The sequence below is a fragment of the Lynx canadensis genome, chromosome A2 (assembly GCF_007474595.2).
Source record: "Lynx canadensis isolate LIC74 chromosome A2, mLynCan4.pri.v2, whole genome shotgun sequence".
Taxonomy (NCBI): domain Eukaryota; kingdom Metazoa; phylum Chordata; class Mammalia; order Carnivora; family Felidae; genus Lynx; species Lynx canadensis.
Window position 1 is genome coordinate 130719222 of NC_044304.2, and position 20023 is coordinate 130739244.

General features: G+C 40.6%; 1 protein-coding gene across 3 annotated transcripts in view; it reads left to right on the forward strand.

Moving 5' to 3' along the window:
- The window catches only part of ZNF277 (zinc finger protein 277), a 113748-nt gene extending 107134 nt beyond the window's left edge, over positions 1 to 6614 (forward strand). For all 3 annotated transcript variants that reach the window (XM_030308252.1, XM_030308253.2, XM_030308254.1), the window contains exons 8-12: positions 123 to 190; positions 1329 to 1425; positions 3160 to 3202; positions 4165 to 4339; positions 6274 to 6614. In XM_030308252.1, coding sequence (XP_030164112.1) covers positions 123 to 190; positions 1329 to 1425; positions 3160 to 3202; positions 4165 to 4339; positions 6274 to 6460 — 570 coding nt within the window. In that variant the 3' untranslated portion in view covers positions 6461 to 6614. The remainder of the gene's footprint in view (positions 1 to 122; positions 191 to 1328; positions 1426 to 3159; positions 3203 to 4164; positions 4340 to 6273) is intronic.
- The last annotated feature ends 13409 nt before the right edge of the window (positions 6615 to 20023 follow it).

Consider the following 20023-nt stretch of genomic DNA (forward strand, 5'->3'; position numbering starts at 1 on the left):
GTTTCTGTGGGGGTTTTTTTATGGTTGTTTTTTTTTTTAAGTTCTGTGTCTATTTTCTCTCTCCTTTCTCCTCTTCACCCCGCTTCTTCCAGCTCTCTAATCCTTCTGTTCTTCCCACAAAGGAACTTGGAAAATCGTGGGAGGAAGTTCAGTTGGAAGACGATCGGGAGTTGCTAGACCATCAGGAAGAGTAAGACTTGTTACTGCTGCTAATTAATTGTGGTTGTTTTAAGAGTAGGAAAACATTTCTTCAGCTGGCTTAAAATGATCATTCTGAAGAGAGAATAGAAATAAAAAAGACTTTCTTTTTAAGCCATCCATCCTTCCATGTATTAGTGCAAAAACTTGAATTCAAAGTAACTTCAGCATAAAAATCATTAAAGCGACTGTTACTCTAACTAAATAGTTTTTTGCCTTTAAAACTGTTAATTGGACACACAGGTAAAATATAGTGCAGAGAAAAATACCTTCTATTGGTGTTTTGCTCACTTGGTTGGTGCCCAGACCTTGAAGTGATATGATTAGAGAATATAATGGAAGTGAAGTTAACCTTGTTCCATGTTCATCCCATTGAGTCACTGAAAACTCGAGTCACTGGAAACTCACAGCTCCTTTCCTTGGAGTTACAGCCTTGAGACATGTGTTTTTCAACCTAAAAGGATTCCCTGTTACTCATCCGCTTTTCCTTCAAAGCCGTTTGGCCTTTTTTTCTCTCCGAGAATTTCAGTTTTCCAGGCTCAGGAATGAGAAGTTGGCAGTATCTCCAAAAATAAATGCAGGGGGTGGTGGGTCGGCAGGAATGGTAGGTAATATGGGTCCTGTATGATTTTTAACTTCTCTGTCTACCACCAGATTTAACACTTGTCCCGTTTGAATGATCAGCATTTCTCACATGAAGGATGTACGATTTGCTTTTTAAAACACACCATTTGTCATGCAGAGACATACTCCCAGCCTTACACTTCACAGCATGTGTACTTAGTGGTTGTGGCTAATGAGAGAGAGCATCGCATCTCTGATAGGCCTCCTTTGCAAATTAAACCTGGCTGTGTCAGAAAGACATTATCCTGATTCTGCAGTGAAATAGCTGCTCAGAAGAGAAGCAGATAGAAGAAAATGGAGCAGCACCTGTTCGCTATTTATATTAATTTCATGGTGCTGCTCTGAATTTCAAAAGCTGTATCAAAAAGTCATAATATGATGTGACAATCTTTACAGCGATGTCAGAGTTGAAAGAGATTGGCAGGGTTTCCTAGGGAGGAGAAAGTTAATACCAAGTGACTGTGTGAGGGGAATCTCCGTATTTACTATTTTCTTTTTTAACACAGCGACTGGTCTGATTGGGAAGAGCGCCCTGACTCTGCTGTCTGCCTGTTTTGTGAAAAGCAAGCAGAAACAATTGAGAAATTATGTGTCCACATGGAGGTAAGATGCTTGTATTCGTCTGAATTTTGTTTTCTTCTGGCAGGGTGGCTGATAGCAGTAGCAGTCTTATCAGCTTCTATGTTTAATTTCTGTCATCCTGTTCCTAAAAATGCGATAAGCAAAACGAGAGACCGCCAGATCCGTCAAGGAGAACCAGAACTCAGGACAGTTGAGTACAGGGCACTGGACCTATGTGAAAGGTCAGCATAGGAGTTCGCAGACCATTCGTGCTGTCCTTCCTCTCAGATCTTTGTAGATAATTCTCATTTAGAATGCAGGACCTGTATCCATGATTAACAGTGCTCAAGATATAGACAGGTTCTAAGTCTTTTTCCACTGCTTCCTGTGCTGGTAAGGAGAGCAGAAGGGAGAAGGTTGCCCTTCACAAAGCCCTCGATGAAATGGGGGACACCGGCAGAGAGGGTGCATGGTGTGGCTGTGCAGCTCCTTCAGTTACAACAATTTGGAGGGAAGAGATGTGAGGGCGTTTCCAGCCTGTGTGTTCTTTTCTGGATGCCATTTTTATGTAACAATTAAGCTTGAAGGTAATAATTCTAAACCTTTTTTTCATGCCAGTGTATCTGAGAGACGACACACTCCCAACACCTCTGATCCTAAGCTGCACAGTGGGGGTGGGAAGGGGGACATCTAATGATTCAGGACGGTAGCGCAACTTGGGGGGAGAGGGGTGATTAGAATAGAAAAATATTGCCGGATGATTCTCATATGCTCTCCCTACCCTCCCCCGGCTGTCTCTGCCAGCCGTGACGCAGAGCATCCTGTTTCACCCACCTTCTCCCCACTCTCATTCAGACGCACTGTTCTCAATTCCGTAAAGTAAGAACTTAGAAGGTATTCAAAAGGCCACGAGCGTTTACCCTATGAAAGCAGAGAGTAATTTTCTCTGAAACAGGTTGCTGATAGTATTGTGTGTATAGTTTCTAGCATTTAAAATTAATTCATAATATCCTAAAATCTTTGAACTGAAGGAAGTCTCAGCCCCCCACCCTGTGTAGGAATTCCCTTTGCAACACCCTTGACCCGTGTCCACGGCCTCTGCTCAGTCACTTTCAGAGATAAAGAGTCAATGGCGTTCCTAATCATCCTGCCTCTGATGTGACACTAAATGCCTTCACAGGGAGTTAGATGGTCTTTATTCTCTCTGTAAGCTTTTAAGTTCAAACATTTACCCAGATGGACGATTGCAGGAGTGGAACAGAATAAAATAAGTCGGCATTGTAAAAATCAAAAGAAATGTAATTTGTGGGAAGATGTGAGTGAAGAGAAATTTGCATTAAGCAGTGTACTTGACAGCATAAAATGAAAAGCAGATTTGCAAAATCACCTATCTGCTTGTGTAGCAAAGGACCTATATCCATAATTCGAGTCCAGGCGCACAGTATGGTAAGTAGGGCCACGTCTTACTAGAGACTGGGGACACTTTTGTCAGACTGCAGAATGCATACATAGTAAATTGTGAAAACTGTAGATACAAACTGTGAATAATTAAAATGTTTTAGCTGATTGGCATGACTTGTTTGGACTGTGCTTTAAAAAGTAGTTGGATGTGGGGAGGGAAACAGTTACATTTCGACTACTTCAGAAGCAGAAGATGATGAACTGAGACTGAGTTTCAGCAGTGTTCAAACTCCTATGAATAAGCTGTCTGTTTATAACTTCAGCCTGAAAGATTAAATAATTTATATACTCACAGATATTCATTCCTTTTTTTAGGAAGCACACGATTTTGATCTCCTCAAAATAAAGTCAGAACTTGGTAAGTTTGATTCAGAAGTTGTTTTCCATGATGCTGCATTTTTATACACTATTCTGTAAACGATGCCTGCGTTCAGTAGTCGTGATTGGGGAGTGCACAGCCAAAATGTGTCTCTCCACAGATGGTCTCAGCAGGACTGCCTGAAGCAGTGATTCACAACCATTTTGAACTGTAACGTTCAAATATGGTTTTTGGTTTCATATGGTCTTCCTTCTTTCCTACATATATGAATATGCTTCAAATAAAACACAAGTTAATGGTTAGTATCTTTCATAAAGTGGAAGGGGCTGATGGGAAGACCATGGATTTTGAAGTCAGAGCTCAGATTCCAGCCCCAGCCCTTAATGGCTGTGTGACATAAGGCCTCAGGTCAACAGACTGTTACAGGGAGTGGAGAATGTATACAAAACACCTACTGCACTGTTTGACAGTGTAGCTAGATTATTTACCATAGACAGATGTACCCAATTGCATCATCCTCAGTGTCACTGTGATAGAAAGATTAGGGGCATAAAGATGTAAATTACTGACGTGCTAATGGCTCGAAGATTAGAAAGTTTACCTCCCACACCTCAGCTCACTGACTATTTTCCTAGACTCTGGAAAGTGTCACGTTACTTTGCTGTCCTTACAGATATGTATATATGTCAAATCCTACCTCAACCACTTACAAACTGTGTAGCTGTGGACAGTTTCCTAACACATAATGTGGACATGGTAGTACTACCTGTGTGGTAGAGTTTTTCAAGAATTAAATGTATTAATTAATTAATACATGGAAAATGATTAGAACAGTGCTTAGCACATAAGCCCTATGTAAGTATTGGCTGTTGTTATTTGGTATCTATTATTATGCTTTACAATTGTACTGCCTCTTCAGGTTGGGTAATAAAGGGAAGTGGCTCTTTTGCAAAAATGGGTCTGACCAGTTGTCTAGTGATTCTGTAAACTGTCATTTTCAGGATTGAATTTCTATCAGCAAGTAAAATTGGTCAATTTCATTCGAAGGCAAATTCACCAATGTAGATGTTATAGTTGCCATGTGAAATTCAAGTCCAAAGCAGAGTTAAGGACTCACATGGAAGAGACTAAACATACATCACTGCTTCCTGAAAGAAAGATATGGGATCAACCAGAGTGAGTAATTCTTTGCTCAATATCCTTAATGTCCTATGTTTTCAGTACTTCTTTGCTCCATAGCCCTTATTTGTTCCTTTATTCAGTTAAATAAAAGAGAAACGTATGTTTATTGTAAAAAGTAAAAATTTTCAAAAACCTTATTTTTAAGGGGCGCCTGGGTGGCTCAGTCAGTTAAGAGTCCGACTTCAGCTCAGGTCACGATCTTGTGGTCTGTGAGTTCAAGCCCCACATCAAGCTCTGTGCTAACAGCTCAGTCTGGAGCCTGTTTCAGATTCTGTGTCTCCCTTTCCCTCTGCCCTTCTCCCACTCGCACTCTGTCTCTCTCTTTCAAAAATAAATAAACATTAAAAAATATATATTTTAGGGGCGCCTGGGTGGCGCAGTCGGTTAAGCGTCCGACTTCAGCCAGGTCACGATCTCGCAGTCCGTGAGTTTGAGCCCCGCGTCGGGCTCTGGGCTGATGGCTCGGAGCCTATTTCTGATTCTGTGTCTCCCTCTCTCTCTGCCCCTCCCCCGTTCATACTCTGTCTCTCTCTGTCCCAAAAATAAATAAACGTTGAAAAAAAAAAATTTTTTTAATAAAAAATAAAAAATATATATTTTAAACCTGATTTTTAAAGTAATCCCCCTTTTATAAATGTAACCACCTATTTCAGATTTTGTGGTATGAAGATAGATAAAGATGTAGATATAGAAGTATCAGTTTTTAAAATTATGTTAGAGAATGTTGTAAGCATTTTGCATCATTTTTTAGGGTTGCCAAATATCCCATTCACTAGATCTACCTAATTTGTTAGATAGTGAGATTACTTCTTGCATTTTGTTCTTATAAATAGTAACGCAATGACTATCCATACGCCTGCATTTTTGCACACTGATCTAATTTTTCATTTAGATAAGCTCCTAGAAATAACATTACTGTGTCAAAGAACATCCAACTATTAGGGCTTTGGGTATATACTTTGCATCTCAGTACTTTATAAATGTTAAGCAGTTGGCCCACAGATCTATACCTCTATAGGTGGTATCAGACTGCCAGGTATCCTTTGCCAGTTCAGCCTTCTGGGCTGGTCCTCATATCAGTCTGGACAACCTCAGCTGAGGGAACCTCTGAGAGGTTATAGGGTTCTAGCTACCTGGAGGTTCCTCTCAGAGAATGTTAAATCTGCACCACCACCCCCTCCCCACTCCACCCCTGCCCCCACACACTAGCCGAAAAGCACTAGATTTTCATCTTTAAAAAATCCTAGATTTGTGAAAGACAAAGTCATTTCTGGATTGACCTGAGACCCTGTTCCTATAATTCTCATTAAGTAAGTTGAAATCTTTAGAGATACACCAGAGCTAACTCCTAAATGTGTCCAGAAAAGGAACCAGAATAATAGACTTAAAATTCTGTAGATGTTTGATTTTTGTTCACCTAGAATGAAGGAACCAGTAATGATTAGGTTGGGAAGGACACACACACACACACACACACACACACACACACTGTCAAGGGAAATTGTTTTCATCAGATATATGAAGGATTAATGTACGAAAGAGTAGCCATATTTGAATTTTGTTAACCTCTAGGGAGGAACTGGGACTTAGAGTAAAAATGAAAGGGTTGTCATTTTTAGCCTTATCTGTGGAGATATCCCTAGCAACTAGAGCTGCTCGGTTCTAGAGTAAGCTGCCTTTTCAGGTAGTGAATTTCTGTGGAATATGAAGCACAGGCCAAATGGGCAGCTAGCAAGGATACTAGCAAGAATGATGTCATCCAGTAGAGGTCAAAGTAAAAGTAATTCACAAGTTATTTCCCCATACCACCTTTGCAAAATGCTGTTGAAACTGTTGACAAAGAAACCTGGCAGAATTATAGTAACGTGTATGTTCATTTGCCTAGAAACTTTTCTGGATTTATTCAACATGTCTTTGGTTGTTTTCAGGTATTATTTTCCAACCTATGAAAACGATATTCTACTATGTACACTGTCTGACAGTGAAAGTGACCTGACAGCTCAGGAACAAAATGGAAATATCACCATCATCAGCGAAGATACATCTAAACTGCAAGCTTTGAAACAAACCAGTATTTTGAACCAGTTGCTACTACATGAGGGCTTGAAAAACTAGAAGAAAATGCCACAGAAGCAACTTTTCATGTTTTTCGCTTATGAGACAGACTCAGAAAAATTGTTTAAATTTGAACATCAGCAAAGGATTAGACCCTGGTGAAATAAAATTTTTCAAAAGTACTTTTTAAAAAATAAAGTGAGGACTTTTTGTATTTTGGCTATAACATTTTACTATGTAATCATTATAAATGATCTCATTTCATTAGACTAGGTTATCTATAATAAGGAGGACATGCGGGGTGCCTAGTTGGCTCAGTTGGCGGAGCATGTGACTCTTGATCGCAAGGTCATGAGTTTGAGCCCCATGTTGGATGCAGAGATTACTTTAAAAAAAATTTTTTTTAATAAGGAAGACACGCAAATCACAAATGAAGTGTTCAAATTATTGATAAAGTTTTTTTTCCTCTATCACCCATTCTCCTGTAGACTGGTAGATGTAAGAAGTTCCATTGTGTTCAAATTATTTTTTGTCAAGGATAATTTATAAGAAGTACTATCCCTGTTGTATCACACCAGGCACGTAATATCCATGTACCAGGTTTAGGGATGTGAGAATGGACAGTCCACTCAGGTATTGTCAGCCAGTGGATTCTTAGAAAGTTCCCCATCGGTCTTTCATCTAACCAGTTTAATATTCATTGGTAATTGTTACCTATTATTTTTTGTAATGGCTGCAAAATGATGATTTTTCTAATTCTATCATTTCTTTTACAGTGGGTTCTTTACACAGCATGTGTGCTATGGAGCACTGGAGTTTTAAGTTCTAGTTTTCAATTGTTAGTACCAGTCTGTGTAGGCAGTGCCCAAAGACTAATCTTGAAGTAATATAGACTGTCCAGAGTCTCAAGCCTAATCTCCTACCATATGATCCAAAATTCACTGGATTTGTAAGTTATATAGGCTCTGACCATGGCTTTAGATTTCCAAGCCTCCAGCTTTGCAGACACCTGTACAAGGCTTTTATTAAAAACCAAGCAGACAAATGCAAGCCCTTATTATAATGGAAAATGCCTAAATTAAAGACGGCAATTGATCTAAATTGAGTTTATGTTTATTTATTTACTTTGAGAGAGACTGAGTGAGTGGGTGAGGTGCAGAGAGGAGAAAGACTCCCAAGCAAGCCCCGCACCATCAGCGCAGAGCCCTACACAGGGCTCGAACCCATGAACCATGAGATCATGACCTGAGCCAAAACCAAGAGTCACACGCTTAATCGACTGAGCAACGCAGATGCCCATGATTTAAATTGTTTTAAAATCAAAGATTAATAAGACAGTTAGTCTGTGCCTAGAACCTTATGTCTCTAGGAATCAGATTTGTTCAGGAAATCAGAGAATGTCTAGAGTGTTTCTAGAATATGTTTTAATCTTAGAACAAGCGCAATGAAAGAACAAAATTAAGAATAATTTGCGTGTGAAGGAGAAAGCTCTTTTGGAGATAAAGTTGAGGTCTTAGAGAACAGATCAGATGGATATATAAGGAAAAATGAAATTGAAGGACAGGTAAAAGGGAAAAGATGATGTACTTAGGTTTAATTCATATAAGAGGTTATTTTTTTTTTAATGACTAAGATGTTTTGGAGGGTACTTTTTTTTTTAGCTCAGAAATAATAACTTGGTCCCAAAAAAATCAAACAACAATAGAAGCAAAATCTCAGCCAACTGTGCTGACTCTCAGAGGGAGCAAGATGATAGACCACTATTGGCAAAGTACTCTCTTGGAGCTACACAAAGAAGAGACTCTTTGGCAAGAACCATTGAAATCTCCTTCTTAAAAACTGAGACACTAAAGCCAAGTGTACCCTGAAAGGTTGGACAGTTCAAAAGGAAAGGGTCAGTCAGGTGGAAGTAAACTATTCAAGGGAATGCTGAATGGGTTTCCAGATGCCACTAAAATTATAAATAGGGATACCAGTGCTCCCTAGGCCCAGAGGGAACACACCTGACAAGTTTTGAGAATTAAGACTCTTAAGTAAAGCCAACCAGAAAGAAGAAACGTATCAGAGAGCCAGGCAGAACAGTGATAAATGAATCTGAGCCTGGATTGGCTGTTAGCCTAATGAGAAAATACATGCTGACTATCAAACTCTGAAAGGTGAGAGTGAGGGGCCAAGGTTTTTTTTTAAACAATGGTTGCTTTTGGCAAACCAGAACCTAGTGATTTATCTCTCAAAACAGAAGACCCCATTAAACAAAATCTAGAATAGAATGTCAGGTTAAGTGCATGTCCAGGACAGAAAGGAAAGGAAAAAAAAGAAAAAAGAAAAGAAAAAAGAAAGAAAGAAAGAAAGAAAGAAAGAAAGAAAGAAAGAAAGAAAGAAAGAAAGAAAAAGAAAAGGAGGCATCAGATTCTACAAATATTAGGCCTATATTAGAGAAGGAGTATTAAGGAAGAAAATGAATTGACTTAAGAGGTAAGTTATATTGTGACAAACCCAGCTCTTCCTCCTTGAAAGGTATAGAGGGGAAATCAAGTGCCAGGACATACCCACTACTGCTGACAAAGGCAGAGGGGAGGGAAATACTCTTGGAGGCCTGGACCAATCAAAAGCAAGGGATGGACGGCTGAGGGCTCCGCAGCGGTATCTGTCTTCACCAGTGCAGTTTTTCTGGTAGTCCATTTGCCCCCAGTATTCATTCTCCCTTTCTTAAATAATAAGTTTAGTTGGGTGTATGGCTTCCTAGAATGAAGACTCCATTTCCTAGCCTCTCTTGCAGCTCAGGATACTTGTGTGTCTACATTGTGGTAAATGAGATGTAAACAGGAAAGTCAACTGTGACAGCTTCTAATAGTCTGCCTTAAGATGCTAGACATGGCACCCTCTGCTTTCCTTTCATCCTTTCCTGCTCCTTTTGCCGAAGATGTCTGCATACAGGACAGACTGGTCAAATCATGCATTTGACACTGTTGAGAGCAGCAGTGTCAAAGGAATCCCTGACTGGAGGCTACACCAGCCCGGGAACACTGACCTAGACATTTATGTGAATGAAATAAATGTCTACCTTCCCATTGTTATTTGGGGGGTTTTGTCATTGGCAGCTGAATCTAGAGTGTCAGCTGCAGAAATGTCCATAGCAGCTTTAGTTCAGGAATCTGCTGAGGATATTTCCCAGTTGAAACAATGGGATAAAGAGGAAACTACCCTTACAAGACAGGCTTTCTAGGCATGTCATTCCACAACAAAGACCCAACAGCAGGAGCCAGTGTGGAAAGCATGTGGTTATTTAAAGCCCACATCTCATGGATCAGGTGGGAGATGTTGGAGATGAAGGGCTCAAAAGGGAAATGAAAAGTTAAAAAGTTCTTAAGATGCAAGATGGGTAAGAAAGACCTCTCCAGGCAGACTCTCGATAGGGCTTGCCATCACTGCATATTTCTAAACTTTGCAAGAATGCAAATATCACAGGGAAGAGAAATTCTCTGCCCTCTTAGGGTTCTTCAGCTGGTTCTGCAAACTAATAAGGCAGATTCATATGAGAAAAAAATACAAAGTTATTTGATATTAAAAGTTTTACACAGTGAGGGGACTCCCTAGAAAGAAAAAAGAAACAAGAAATAGCTAAGCTTGGGTGCTCTTGTACCATTTAAACAAAAGAGAGAAGTGTCAAGACAAATGAAAAAGACTTTGAGCTTCTAGGGGCAGGATATTGCAGGAAGGCAAATATATGGAAATTAATAATAGGTAAGGGGTACTTGGTAAGGTTTGTTTGTGTAGACTCCTTCAAGATGCCATCTCATCTCTAGTGATAAGGTTGTCATTCCCTTCCTGGTGTGGAAACGAGAATGGTGGGGGGAGGGAGGAGATACCTTCATAAGGGGAATTTACCTTCTTGTTTTCAGGTAGACAGGATACCACAGAAAGCTCATCCTATGCCTACTTTTTCTCATTTGCTTTCAGCTCAAAATAATCCTTATGCCAGAGTGGCAAATATTGGGGTGGCATATTCTGATCTCTCACGGTCACCTGTGTCAACCTGAGAGAAATAGTAGTCGGTTCTTCCCGCAGGAATGGTAAAGCATGTTGCCAATGCTAACCTTTTGGGGGAGATTCCTCCCAATTGAGTTTAAATTTACAGATCAAGGACTTCAGCTTCCTGCTGAAGCTGAAATCAAGATCACTATGGAAATTGCAGGGTTCTGTTCTGGGAGCATCATTTTTCGTTGATAATTGAAGATCTTGGTATTGATTTGTTTTCTTTTGCTTAGCTATGTTGGTGTTAAGTGTTTTGATTGATACTCTTTAAAAAAGCGAGGCATAGCAGAAACTTGGTGTATAATTTAACTTTTGAGGTTCTGAAAAAAGCCATGCTAATGGTTCTAGTGGGACCTTGTCCAGGTTGCTGATAGAACCACAGTGCTATCCAAGGCATGAAGAACCCCCCAGTTCAGAACGAGCAGAATCAGAATCATCAGAAGGATGAGTTTTATATTCTAATGTCTTTGTCTTTAACTCAAGCATGCAAGAGAATCTCATCTTTGAACTTTTTCCTCCCTGGGAAATTCACAATGGTAGAGGAATTATATTTAAATTGGGGGGCATCAATATTTTACTGAAATTTTGTTATTGAAATATCTTTACATTGTCATATAATCTCTTTTTAGAACCTCTGATAGACTGTTCAAACAACATGTTTAGACTTAATTAGGGCTGCAAAATGAAATGGGGAGCTTTCAGCTGGGGTTCAGCGTGGCCCTGAAATTCAGTCAATGAATCGCCTTCTGAGGGCCGTAGCTATGCTCTTCAGCCATTCAGATGGGAAAAGTCAGGGGATGTGCTTGTGGTGGGAGCAGCACTGTTAGGATAGACTGCTGATCTCCTGCCAAGGAGATGGTCACATTCTTGGATGGCCTTGAGCTTAATGGTTAAGCCCAATGAGCTAAGAGGGAAAAAACCCTGTGAATGTTGGAAAGAGGAACTTCTTTCCCTAGCGTCTTGTTACAATGAGAAAAGGAACCCATTATAATAACTTTCTTGGTTTCTTTCTTCCCCCTGTCACTGCTGTGAGGGAGGAGAATGAATTTTCTGACTGGAACAGGAACTAGGCACATATGATTCAACCCCTTCCTCCTCCTTTTTTCTCTCGGATCTGTCTGTCTGCAGAGAGAACACATCCTGTTCTGCTCCTCCATTAGGCAAACTTTAGAGTGGCAGCCTCCGCCTGTGAAGTTGGAGGCCTGCAGCTATCCAACACTGTCTGTGACTGGATAAATCTGCCTAACTTTGCAGTTCATTGTTAGGGCCCACAACTGTAAGCCATGCTCTCCAACAGCATCTTTATTAGTAGTAAAGGCAATATCTCATCTCTGTCTGTGTGACTCATGTACCAGCTGCCCCTCTCGAAGGTACACAGTCTCTCAAGGGATGGTAGGTATAGTCAGGATTACTAGGAAATCACTAGAGAATTATCGGTAAATACTCTTAGGGCAAAAAATAGACTTGGTTCCAACTCAGGACTGAGGCTAGGCAACAAAGCCAGAAAATTCTAGGTTATCATTGGTGAGCTAGCTGCATGTATATTCTTTGAAAGACCATTAGAACTAGGATCTTAGGTTGAGTTCCACCAAACTCAGACCTTAAAACAAACAACTTGAGTGCAGATGATTTATTTGAGAGGTAAACTCAGTTTAGGAAGTAAAACATGAAATGGAAAGAACACAGAAGTGTGCATTAATGCAAAAGTTACTGCTATGGGAACTGAAGCTCAACCTTACTGAGGACCTCTGGGGGGAATACATAGAACACTTAGAGCTGCCCTCCAGCCACCCCTACCACCAAAGGGCAAAAAAGCTGAGATATTTATCCACTGACCCCCATTGGTCACCCATCTAAGACTGCTCCCAGGGCAGAAACTCCCTGGCACTTCTGGCCTGCCTTACACTCTGGTCTAGTGTCCCCCACAAAGACTGAGGAAGCCATAATGCAAAAAGTCACCAACAGTAACTGCTACAACTATAGATGATGCATGACCACACGAGTAAACATTTTATGTAGAATTTAGCCATCCTCACAACTTTCCCCTGTATCATCTGACCTGACCCTCAAAACAATGTTATGAGCTATCTAGTCAGGAATTTTTATCCTCATCAAGGGTAAAGAAATAATGAGAAAACTGAGAAACAGAGAGATGGGGACTTGTCCAAAAGAAAAAAAAACTCCACCAAGTATTTTGTATTTTAAGGACAAAATAATACATGGGGATTTAAAATGAGACACAGCCTAGTCGTGAACTGTTTTTTAAATTTTATTTATTTGCTTATTTTTTCAATTTGCATCCAAGTTAATTAGCATACAGTGCAATAATGATTTCAGGAGTAGATTCCAGTGATTCATCCCCTATGTATAACATCCAGTGCTCATCCCAACAAGTGTCTTCCTTAGTGCCCCTTACCCATTTAGCCCATCCTCCCACCCAAAACCCCTTCAGCAACCCTCAGTTTGTTCTCTGTATTTAAGAGTCTCATTTATGTTTTGTCCCCCTCCTCATTTTTATATTATTTTTGCTTCCCTTCCCTTATGTGTCGTGAACTTTTTTAATGAATAGAGGAATAGCAGCAATTCTTTTTGAAAGGACTGACTCGAACTTGAATCAGAACAAGAATGGATTCTTTAAAATGTAAGTGCTTTGCTGAACTCATGTGCAGAAATTAACACACCAGTCTACTTCCATCAAGGGCATCAAACAGCAGCTATTGTTTGCTTGGTCTGCAAAAATAGCCATCCTACATCCTTGAAATTTAATTCAACAATTTCAAAAAGCTTTAGATGATGGATAGCTACAGGATTAAACCGGGAGCTGCAGTTGAACTCTTAGGCTTTATAATTGATACTTTGAAAAGCTAAAGCATGTTCAATTCCTGATGATAGCAATTTGCGAGACTGAATGACATTGCAAGCATATTAATTCAAACTGAAAACATTCAGCTAAGTTAATATTAATTTCACACTGCTCTAAGATTCAAGTGAAGCTAAGTTCTTTTAGGCTTAGAAAATTAGGCTACAGAAAAGTTTTTTTGAAAATAATCCTCAGTCAGTTGACTTGGATCCTGGGTAAGCAACAAATCAATCTAATAAAATCATAGGTTGTGATTTTGGTATTTTCATCATTTGGAAAACAGAAGAGCAAATGAATGTGTTGTGGTAAATCGTAAAAACTAAAGACAAAATTAAAGGAGGAAGAGAAAATGAAAGACAACAAAACCCCAAAATTCTTAATCTCTTCCTCTTACAAAAGACAACTCACTCCAACAGCTTCCATCATCGCCTACAAAGATAAGATCCAAAGCCTGGCACTTGAGCCCCCTCACAGTTTGATCAAACCTACTTCCTCCATCACCCAATCCATCATGAAGTCCGGTCAGTTCTATCCCCCAAATGCATCTCAGTCTGTACCACCGCCACCCCCGGCCTGGCCCACTGCAACAGTCTCCTAGTTAGCCTCTGTCCTTCCTTGCTGGCTCCTCCAGTCTGTGGTCCTCATAGCAGTGAGAGTGATCTTTAACAATCCTTCCATGGTATAATGATTCTTGGGGTTACTTACCCAGCACCCACTTCCCCTTTCTTTCCTTCCTAATTGTTTCCAAATTATTTGGGGGGAAACCACTCCACCCTCTCTGAGTAGCAGCATGCCAGCTGGGATTGACTCCAGCCCTAGCTTCAGGAAGGAGGAAGTCCTGGCTGGAATGGAGCTTCACTGCAGAAACTGGGCTGTGAAGAGAGGCGCTCACTGTGACTGGTCCAGGCTGATCCAATCAAAGTGAAGTGAGGGATTCTGTTAAATGGCTAACAGAAGACAGACTCCCTGTCCTTGTGAAAAGAAAAAAGAAAAGAAAAGAAAGAAAGAAATAGGTACCCTACTTGCTGCCAAAACCAACTTGCAATCTTGAGAAAAACTAGCCCAAGGACTCTCAAAGAAGAGGAAAGGCCAGATGAAACCAGAGCCCTCACCTCAAGGCAGTCTTCCTCCGGACTTTTGGTTACTCGGGCCAATAAATTCCCTTTATTGCTTAAACCCTTTCAGTGGGGTTTTCTATTACATACAGTGAAAATGTCTGAGCTAATACACATGATTTCCCGTTGAACATGGAATCAAGTATAAATTTCATACATGATGACACAGCCCTCATGATTTGTCCCCAGCCGGATCTCCAACCTCATCCCTTGCCGTTCTCCTGCACGCCCACTACTCTTCAGTCAACCAGGCCTCCTTGAACAGACCACCTTTTTTCCCACCTCACTGTTTTCACACACGTTCTGCTCTCTGTCTATATATTCTTACCCAGGCTCTTTACATTAATGTCTTCTTATCATCCAGGCCTCAGTTTCACCATCTCCACGTGTTGTCCCATTCCACTTGATAGTCCTACCCTCACTTGGTTGCTGCCAGTGCACTTTCAAATTCAGCACCCCATGAGAAAGGAACTAGGGGAAGTCCAGGCTGTGAGTCGGAAAGAGTGTTGGTACCACAAGCAAATGTGCATTTGGTGTCTCCCCACTCTCGCCTCTGAGGAGAAAATTAGATGATAAATATGTGGGGACATCACATTTTTCTGGGATTAAGATGGAAAATTTTGCTCACAAGAATGCCAAGAGGCTGCTCGCCCTGAGACAAAAGCTGGACTGCACTCTGCTGCCAGCTGTGTGGAATCTAGAAGGCCATGTGCTAGAAGCTGGTGCGGTGGTGCACAGGGAGAAGGTGGGAGTTCCTGAGGGACTGCAGGGCTCAGAGAGTGGGCAGACTTCTCAGCACCAGAGGGAGGGTGAAGAGGACTTGGAGGATATTTTCATGGACAACGACACATGGTTGTCCTCCCTAAAAATATTCCTGGGGAGACAACCCGTAGACTGGAGGTTACCAGGGGTTGGAAGGAAGGGGACATGGAGAGTTACTGTTTGATCATTACAGAGTTTCTGTCTAGATAATGAAAAGGTTCTGGAAATAGATAATGGTGATGGTTGCACAAGATGGTGAATTTAAGGGACACCTGGGTGGCTCAGTCAGTTGAGTGTCTGACTTCAGCTCAGGTCATGATCTCATGGCTCGTAAGTTCAAGCCCTGCATCAGGCTCTGTGCTGATAGCTCAGAGCCTGCAGCCTGCTTCAGATTGTGTCTCCCACACTCTCTGCCCCTCCTCCACTTGTGCTCTGTCTGTCTCTAAAATAAATAAACATTAAAAAAATTTTTTAAATTGTGAATTTAATTAATGCCACTGAATTATATGCTTTAAAATATTCAAAATGGTCAATTTTATGTTATGTATATTTTACCACAATAAAAAAAGATTAAAAATGAAGCTTGTAATGGGCAAAGGACCTGGACATTTTCCCAAAGAAGACACACAAAAGGTCAATAGGCACATGAAAAGATGCTCAACATCACCAGTCATTAGGGAAATGCAAATTAAAACCACAATGAGATATCACCTCATAATGTGTAGGCATATCACCTGTTAGAATGGCTATCATCAAAAGAATAAGAGAACAAATGCTGGTATGGATGTGGAGGAAAGGAAAGCCTCATGCACTGTTGGGACTGTAAACTCGTACAACTACTATGGAAAACAGTATGGAGGGTCCTTAAAAAATTAAAGAAAGGGGCATCTGGCTGGCTCAGTCAGTGGAGCATGTGACTCTTGATCTCAGGGTTGTAAGTTCCAGCCCATGTTGGGTATAGAGATTACTTAAAAATAAAATCCTTAAAAAAATTAAAAAGAGAACCACCATATGACACAGCAACTCCACTTCTAGGAATATACCAAAGGAAATTAAAATACTAACTTGAAAATAAATCTGTATCGCCATGTTCATAGCAGCATTATGTATAATAGCCAAGACATCATAGCCAAGTGTCCATATAATAGCCAAGTGTCCATCAATGAATGAATAAATCAAGAAGTTGCAGGATAGATAGATAGATAGTCACACACACACACACACACACACACACACACACACACAATGGAATATCAGAAAGCCAAAAGCGCATGGGAGGAAATCTTACTATTTGCAGTAACATGGTTGGATGTTGAAGACGTTATGCTAAGTGGGTTAAGTCAGAGAAAGATAAACATGTGATCTCTCTTGCAAGTGGAATCTAAAACAAACAAACTCAGAAAAAGAGATCAGACTTGTGATTACAAGAGGCACGATGTAAAATTGGAGGACAGTGGTCAAGAGGTAAAAACTTCCAGTTATGAAACAAGTACTAGAGATGTAATGTACGACATGACAACGATAGTTAGCATTTTTCTGTATGATACATAGGAAATTGTCAAGAGTAAATCCTAAGAGTTCTCATCACAAGGAGAATTTTTCTTTTTTCTTTTCTTTTTATTCTATAAAATGATGGATGCTGATTGAACCTATTGTGGTAAACACTTCACAATATATGTGAATCAAACCATCATGCTATATGCCTTAAAATTATACAGTGATGTATGTCAATTTTTCTCATTAAAACTGGGAAAAACATTTAAGAAATAAAGTGGCTGTGGAAAGGAGGAACTAGAGTAGACCAAGCAGACCAAGAAGGAGGCTGGAACATCAATCTGATCAGGAGCTGATGGCTTCAACTAGGGCAACAAAAATCAGGAAAAATTTGGAAGTAGAACGTTCGGAACAAAATGCATATTATTTTGGACCTGCTGAGTTTGAGGCATGTGGTAGACACTGCCCAGCTCCCTCCTATGGGATTGAGGCCCTCATTCCCCCAGCTGACCTGGGTGTAAATTGATAATGGCCCACAGCTGCATCCCTTTCTGGGCATTGCCCTTGGATGGAGCTTCACTGGGCAGGGTGTCATGGAAACTTGAAAAGAAATGGTTACCAGAAGGAGGAAGTGATGGGCAGAGAATGCAATCTGAGAGTTTCTGTTGGATTTGGCAACAGAGAGTCTTTGGTGACTTTAGTAGGAGTTTATTCAGAGGGACAAAGTCTGGATTGCAGGGAGATGAAGGCCACACAGAAGGTAATGAGGAGGAGCTAGACCTGAGTCATGAAGGAATGGTATGGATTATGACACTGGAAGATGACCTGCCAGGCAGGGAAAATGGTGTGAGCCAGGGAACCCAGTCTGGGGAAGTCACCCAGTTTAAATGGAGATCAGGGCAATGTGGGGTAGGTAGTTGGAAAATAGGTAGTGCCCAGACATAGCTGTCTTAGTGGTATGCTATGAAGTTTGAGCAGAATCAACCAAGCTGTCTCCACACATGTGCCCTAGTTCCATTGGGTTTGGGAAGCTGCCTACTGGTGGGAACTGGGGCAGTTTCCCCAGTTCCCACCAGTCTTTCCCCAGAGTGTAGCCCTGACCATTTGCACCAAGTGGATGATGTTTAGACCATGGTCCCTCGAACTCCATGTTTATGAATGCAGATGTAATACATTTTCTGCAATGAGTTCCATTAAGCCAGGTCAATTCCTTGATCAGTTTCCTGTTCTGTCTTATAAACTTTTCTGTAATACTTCCCTTTATTTTACTTAAATTATTTTAAAAGAATTTAATTCTGTTTTGTGTAAATTGTACAGGAAGTATTTAATACATCCTTCAGTTGTATCTATTATAACTTCTGCCATTGTCATTTTTCTTTGTGACCATTGTTTTTGTCAAATCCAATTTCCCTAGACAATTATTTGCAGATCTAAATTTTACCAAGACAATTTGATCTCTTTTAGTCTCTAACAAATTGTTCGGTGTGGAATTCTAACCATTATCAGTTCTTTTTTGAAGCAATTATTCCTTTTAATAAAATTCATTATGACTAGGAAAAACAATTTCTTGATAAAAACCTGTTGTCAAGGCTTCTGGAGCTGATTCTGTGTTCTTTTTGGATGTGCCAAAAGCAGTCAGAGCTTAAGACAACCTTGTAGTAGCCCAGTTACAAATGGAGAAACACAAACTTCAGGGTGAAATTTAGTGTTTCGTTTAACCAATGGCATTCTTTTTTTTTCTTAAGTTCATTTATTTATTTTGAGAGAGGGAGAGAATGCATGTGCGTGAGTGGGGGAGGGGCAGAGAGAGAGAGGGAGAGAGAGAATCCCAAACAGGCTCTGCACTGTCAGCATGGACCTCATGCTCATGGGGCTCATGGAGCCCTCATGAGGCTCAATCCCACGAACCTCAAGATCATGATCTGAGCCAAAATCAAGAGTCCGAAGCTTAACTGGCTGAGTCACACAGGCACCCTAACTAATGACCTCCTGAGACACTAATTTTTTGCCTTCTTTTTTTTTTTTTTTTTTTTTTTTTGCCTTCTCAAGTCCCTACCTTACAATCAATGAATGGTTTCAGCTCTGGAAAGAATCTGGCTTGTTAATGTATAAGATAATTTTCATCTTTGCACACTATTCTTTTCCTCAGAAAGTGACATCGTGGTTATTTTAAATCTCCCTTGAAACCAGTTGATGGAGTTTGTGAGTAAAAGGCTAAGAAAGAATTCTTGAGATGTCTTTGGTGCACAAAGGTGATTTTACTAAAGCATGGGACAGGACCCATGGGCAGAAAGATTGTGCACCAGGATTGTGAGGAGTGACTGGTTATATACTTTTAAGTTAATGGGGGTTAGGGATAGTGTAAGTCTCTAAGGAGTTTGAAAGCAAGGCTTTCAGGATCTTGAGCGACTAGCTGCTGTTAAGATAAGTTTACTTTTTCATCTTTAATAAAACAAAAACATTAATGCACTAAGGCAGCCATGAGTTCCTTGAGGGAAGGTCACACTCTGAATGTTTCAGGTCTATCAGTGGGCTGCAAGCTGTAAGGAGATTTCATTTAAGCTACGTTTCTCTTGCCTTTGTTTTCCTCATCACCAGTGACAATGTTAATCATGTTTTATAAATGCCTTGGTTGGGGAAGTTTTTTCTTTCAGTAGTATATTTCATTACCTCAGCCATCAAAATAACCTGTGTTATCAAAACAAACTCTCACTGGGGAGCACTCAATAAGCAGACTTATAATTAGTTTGAACCCTGTAAAATTCCTTTATTTTTAGCATTTGAAACCTAGAGAAATGGCAAATTCATATGGGCCAAGCCAAGATGATTGGTTTTAAAAGTCAAAGTCGGGGGTAAAAATTACCTGGCAGTATACAGCACACCAAGATGAAGACGATCTTCATGCTAGGGTAGAATAAAAGTCCTCACGTCTTGGCAGGAGATCTGACATCAAAGGTTCAAATGTCCACCAGGTCTGTATTTAATACGGGGGAGGTGGGCAAGGCAGAGACTGCAGTGCTTGGAGGCACACCTGCCCACCCTCCCCGCAAGGGGCTCGCTGCTCGGGGCCAGCTCACCATCCCTAAGCAGCCCTTGCCAATCACAGCATGGCAAACTCAGGCCCACATGGCCATATCGGCTGTTTTCAAAAGAAGTCAGAAATCTGTATTTTTATGTGAAATTTCCTGATTTATAATTCCTGTCTGAGGGCCAGTTCCTATTTATGACTCTTGATATAGATGGCATGATAAAATAGGATAACAAAGGGCACCTAGGTGGCTCAGTCAGTTGGGCGTCTGACTTTGGCTCAGGTCATGATCTCATAGTTTGTGGGTTCGAACCCTGCGTCGGGCTCTG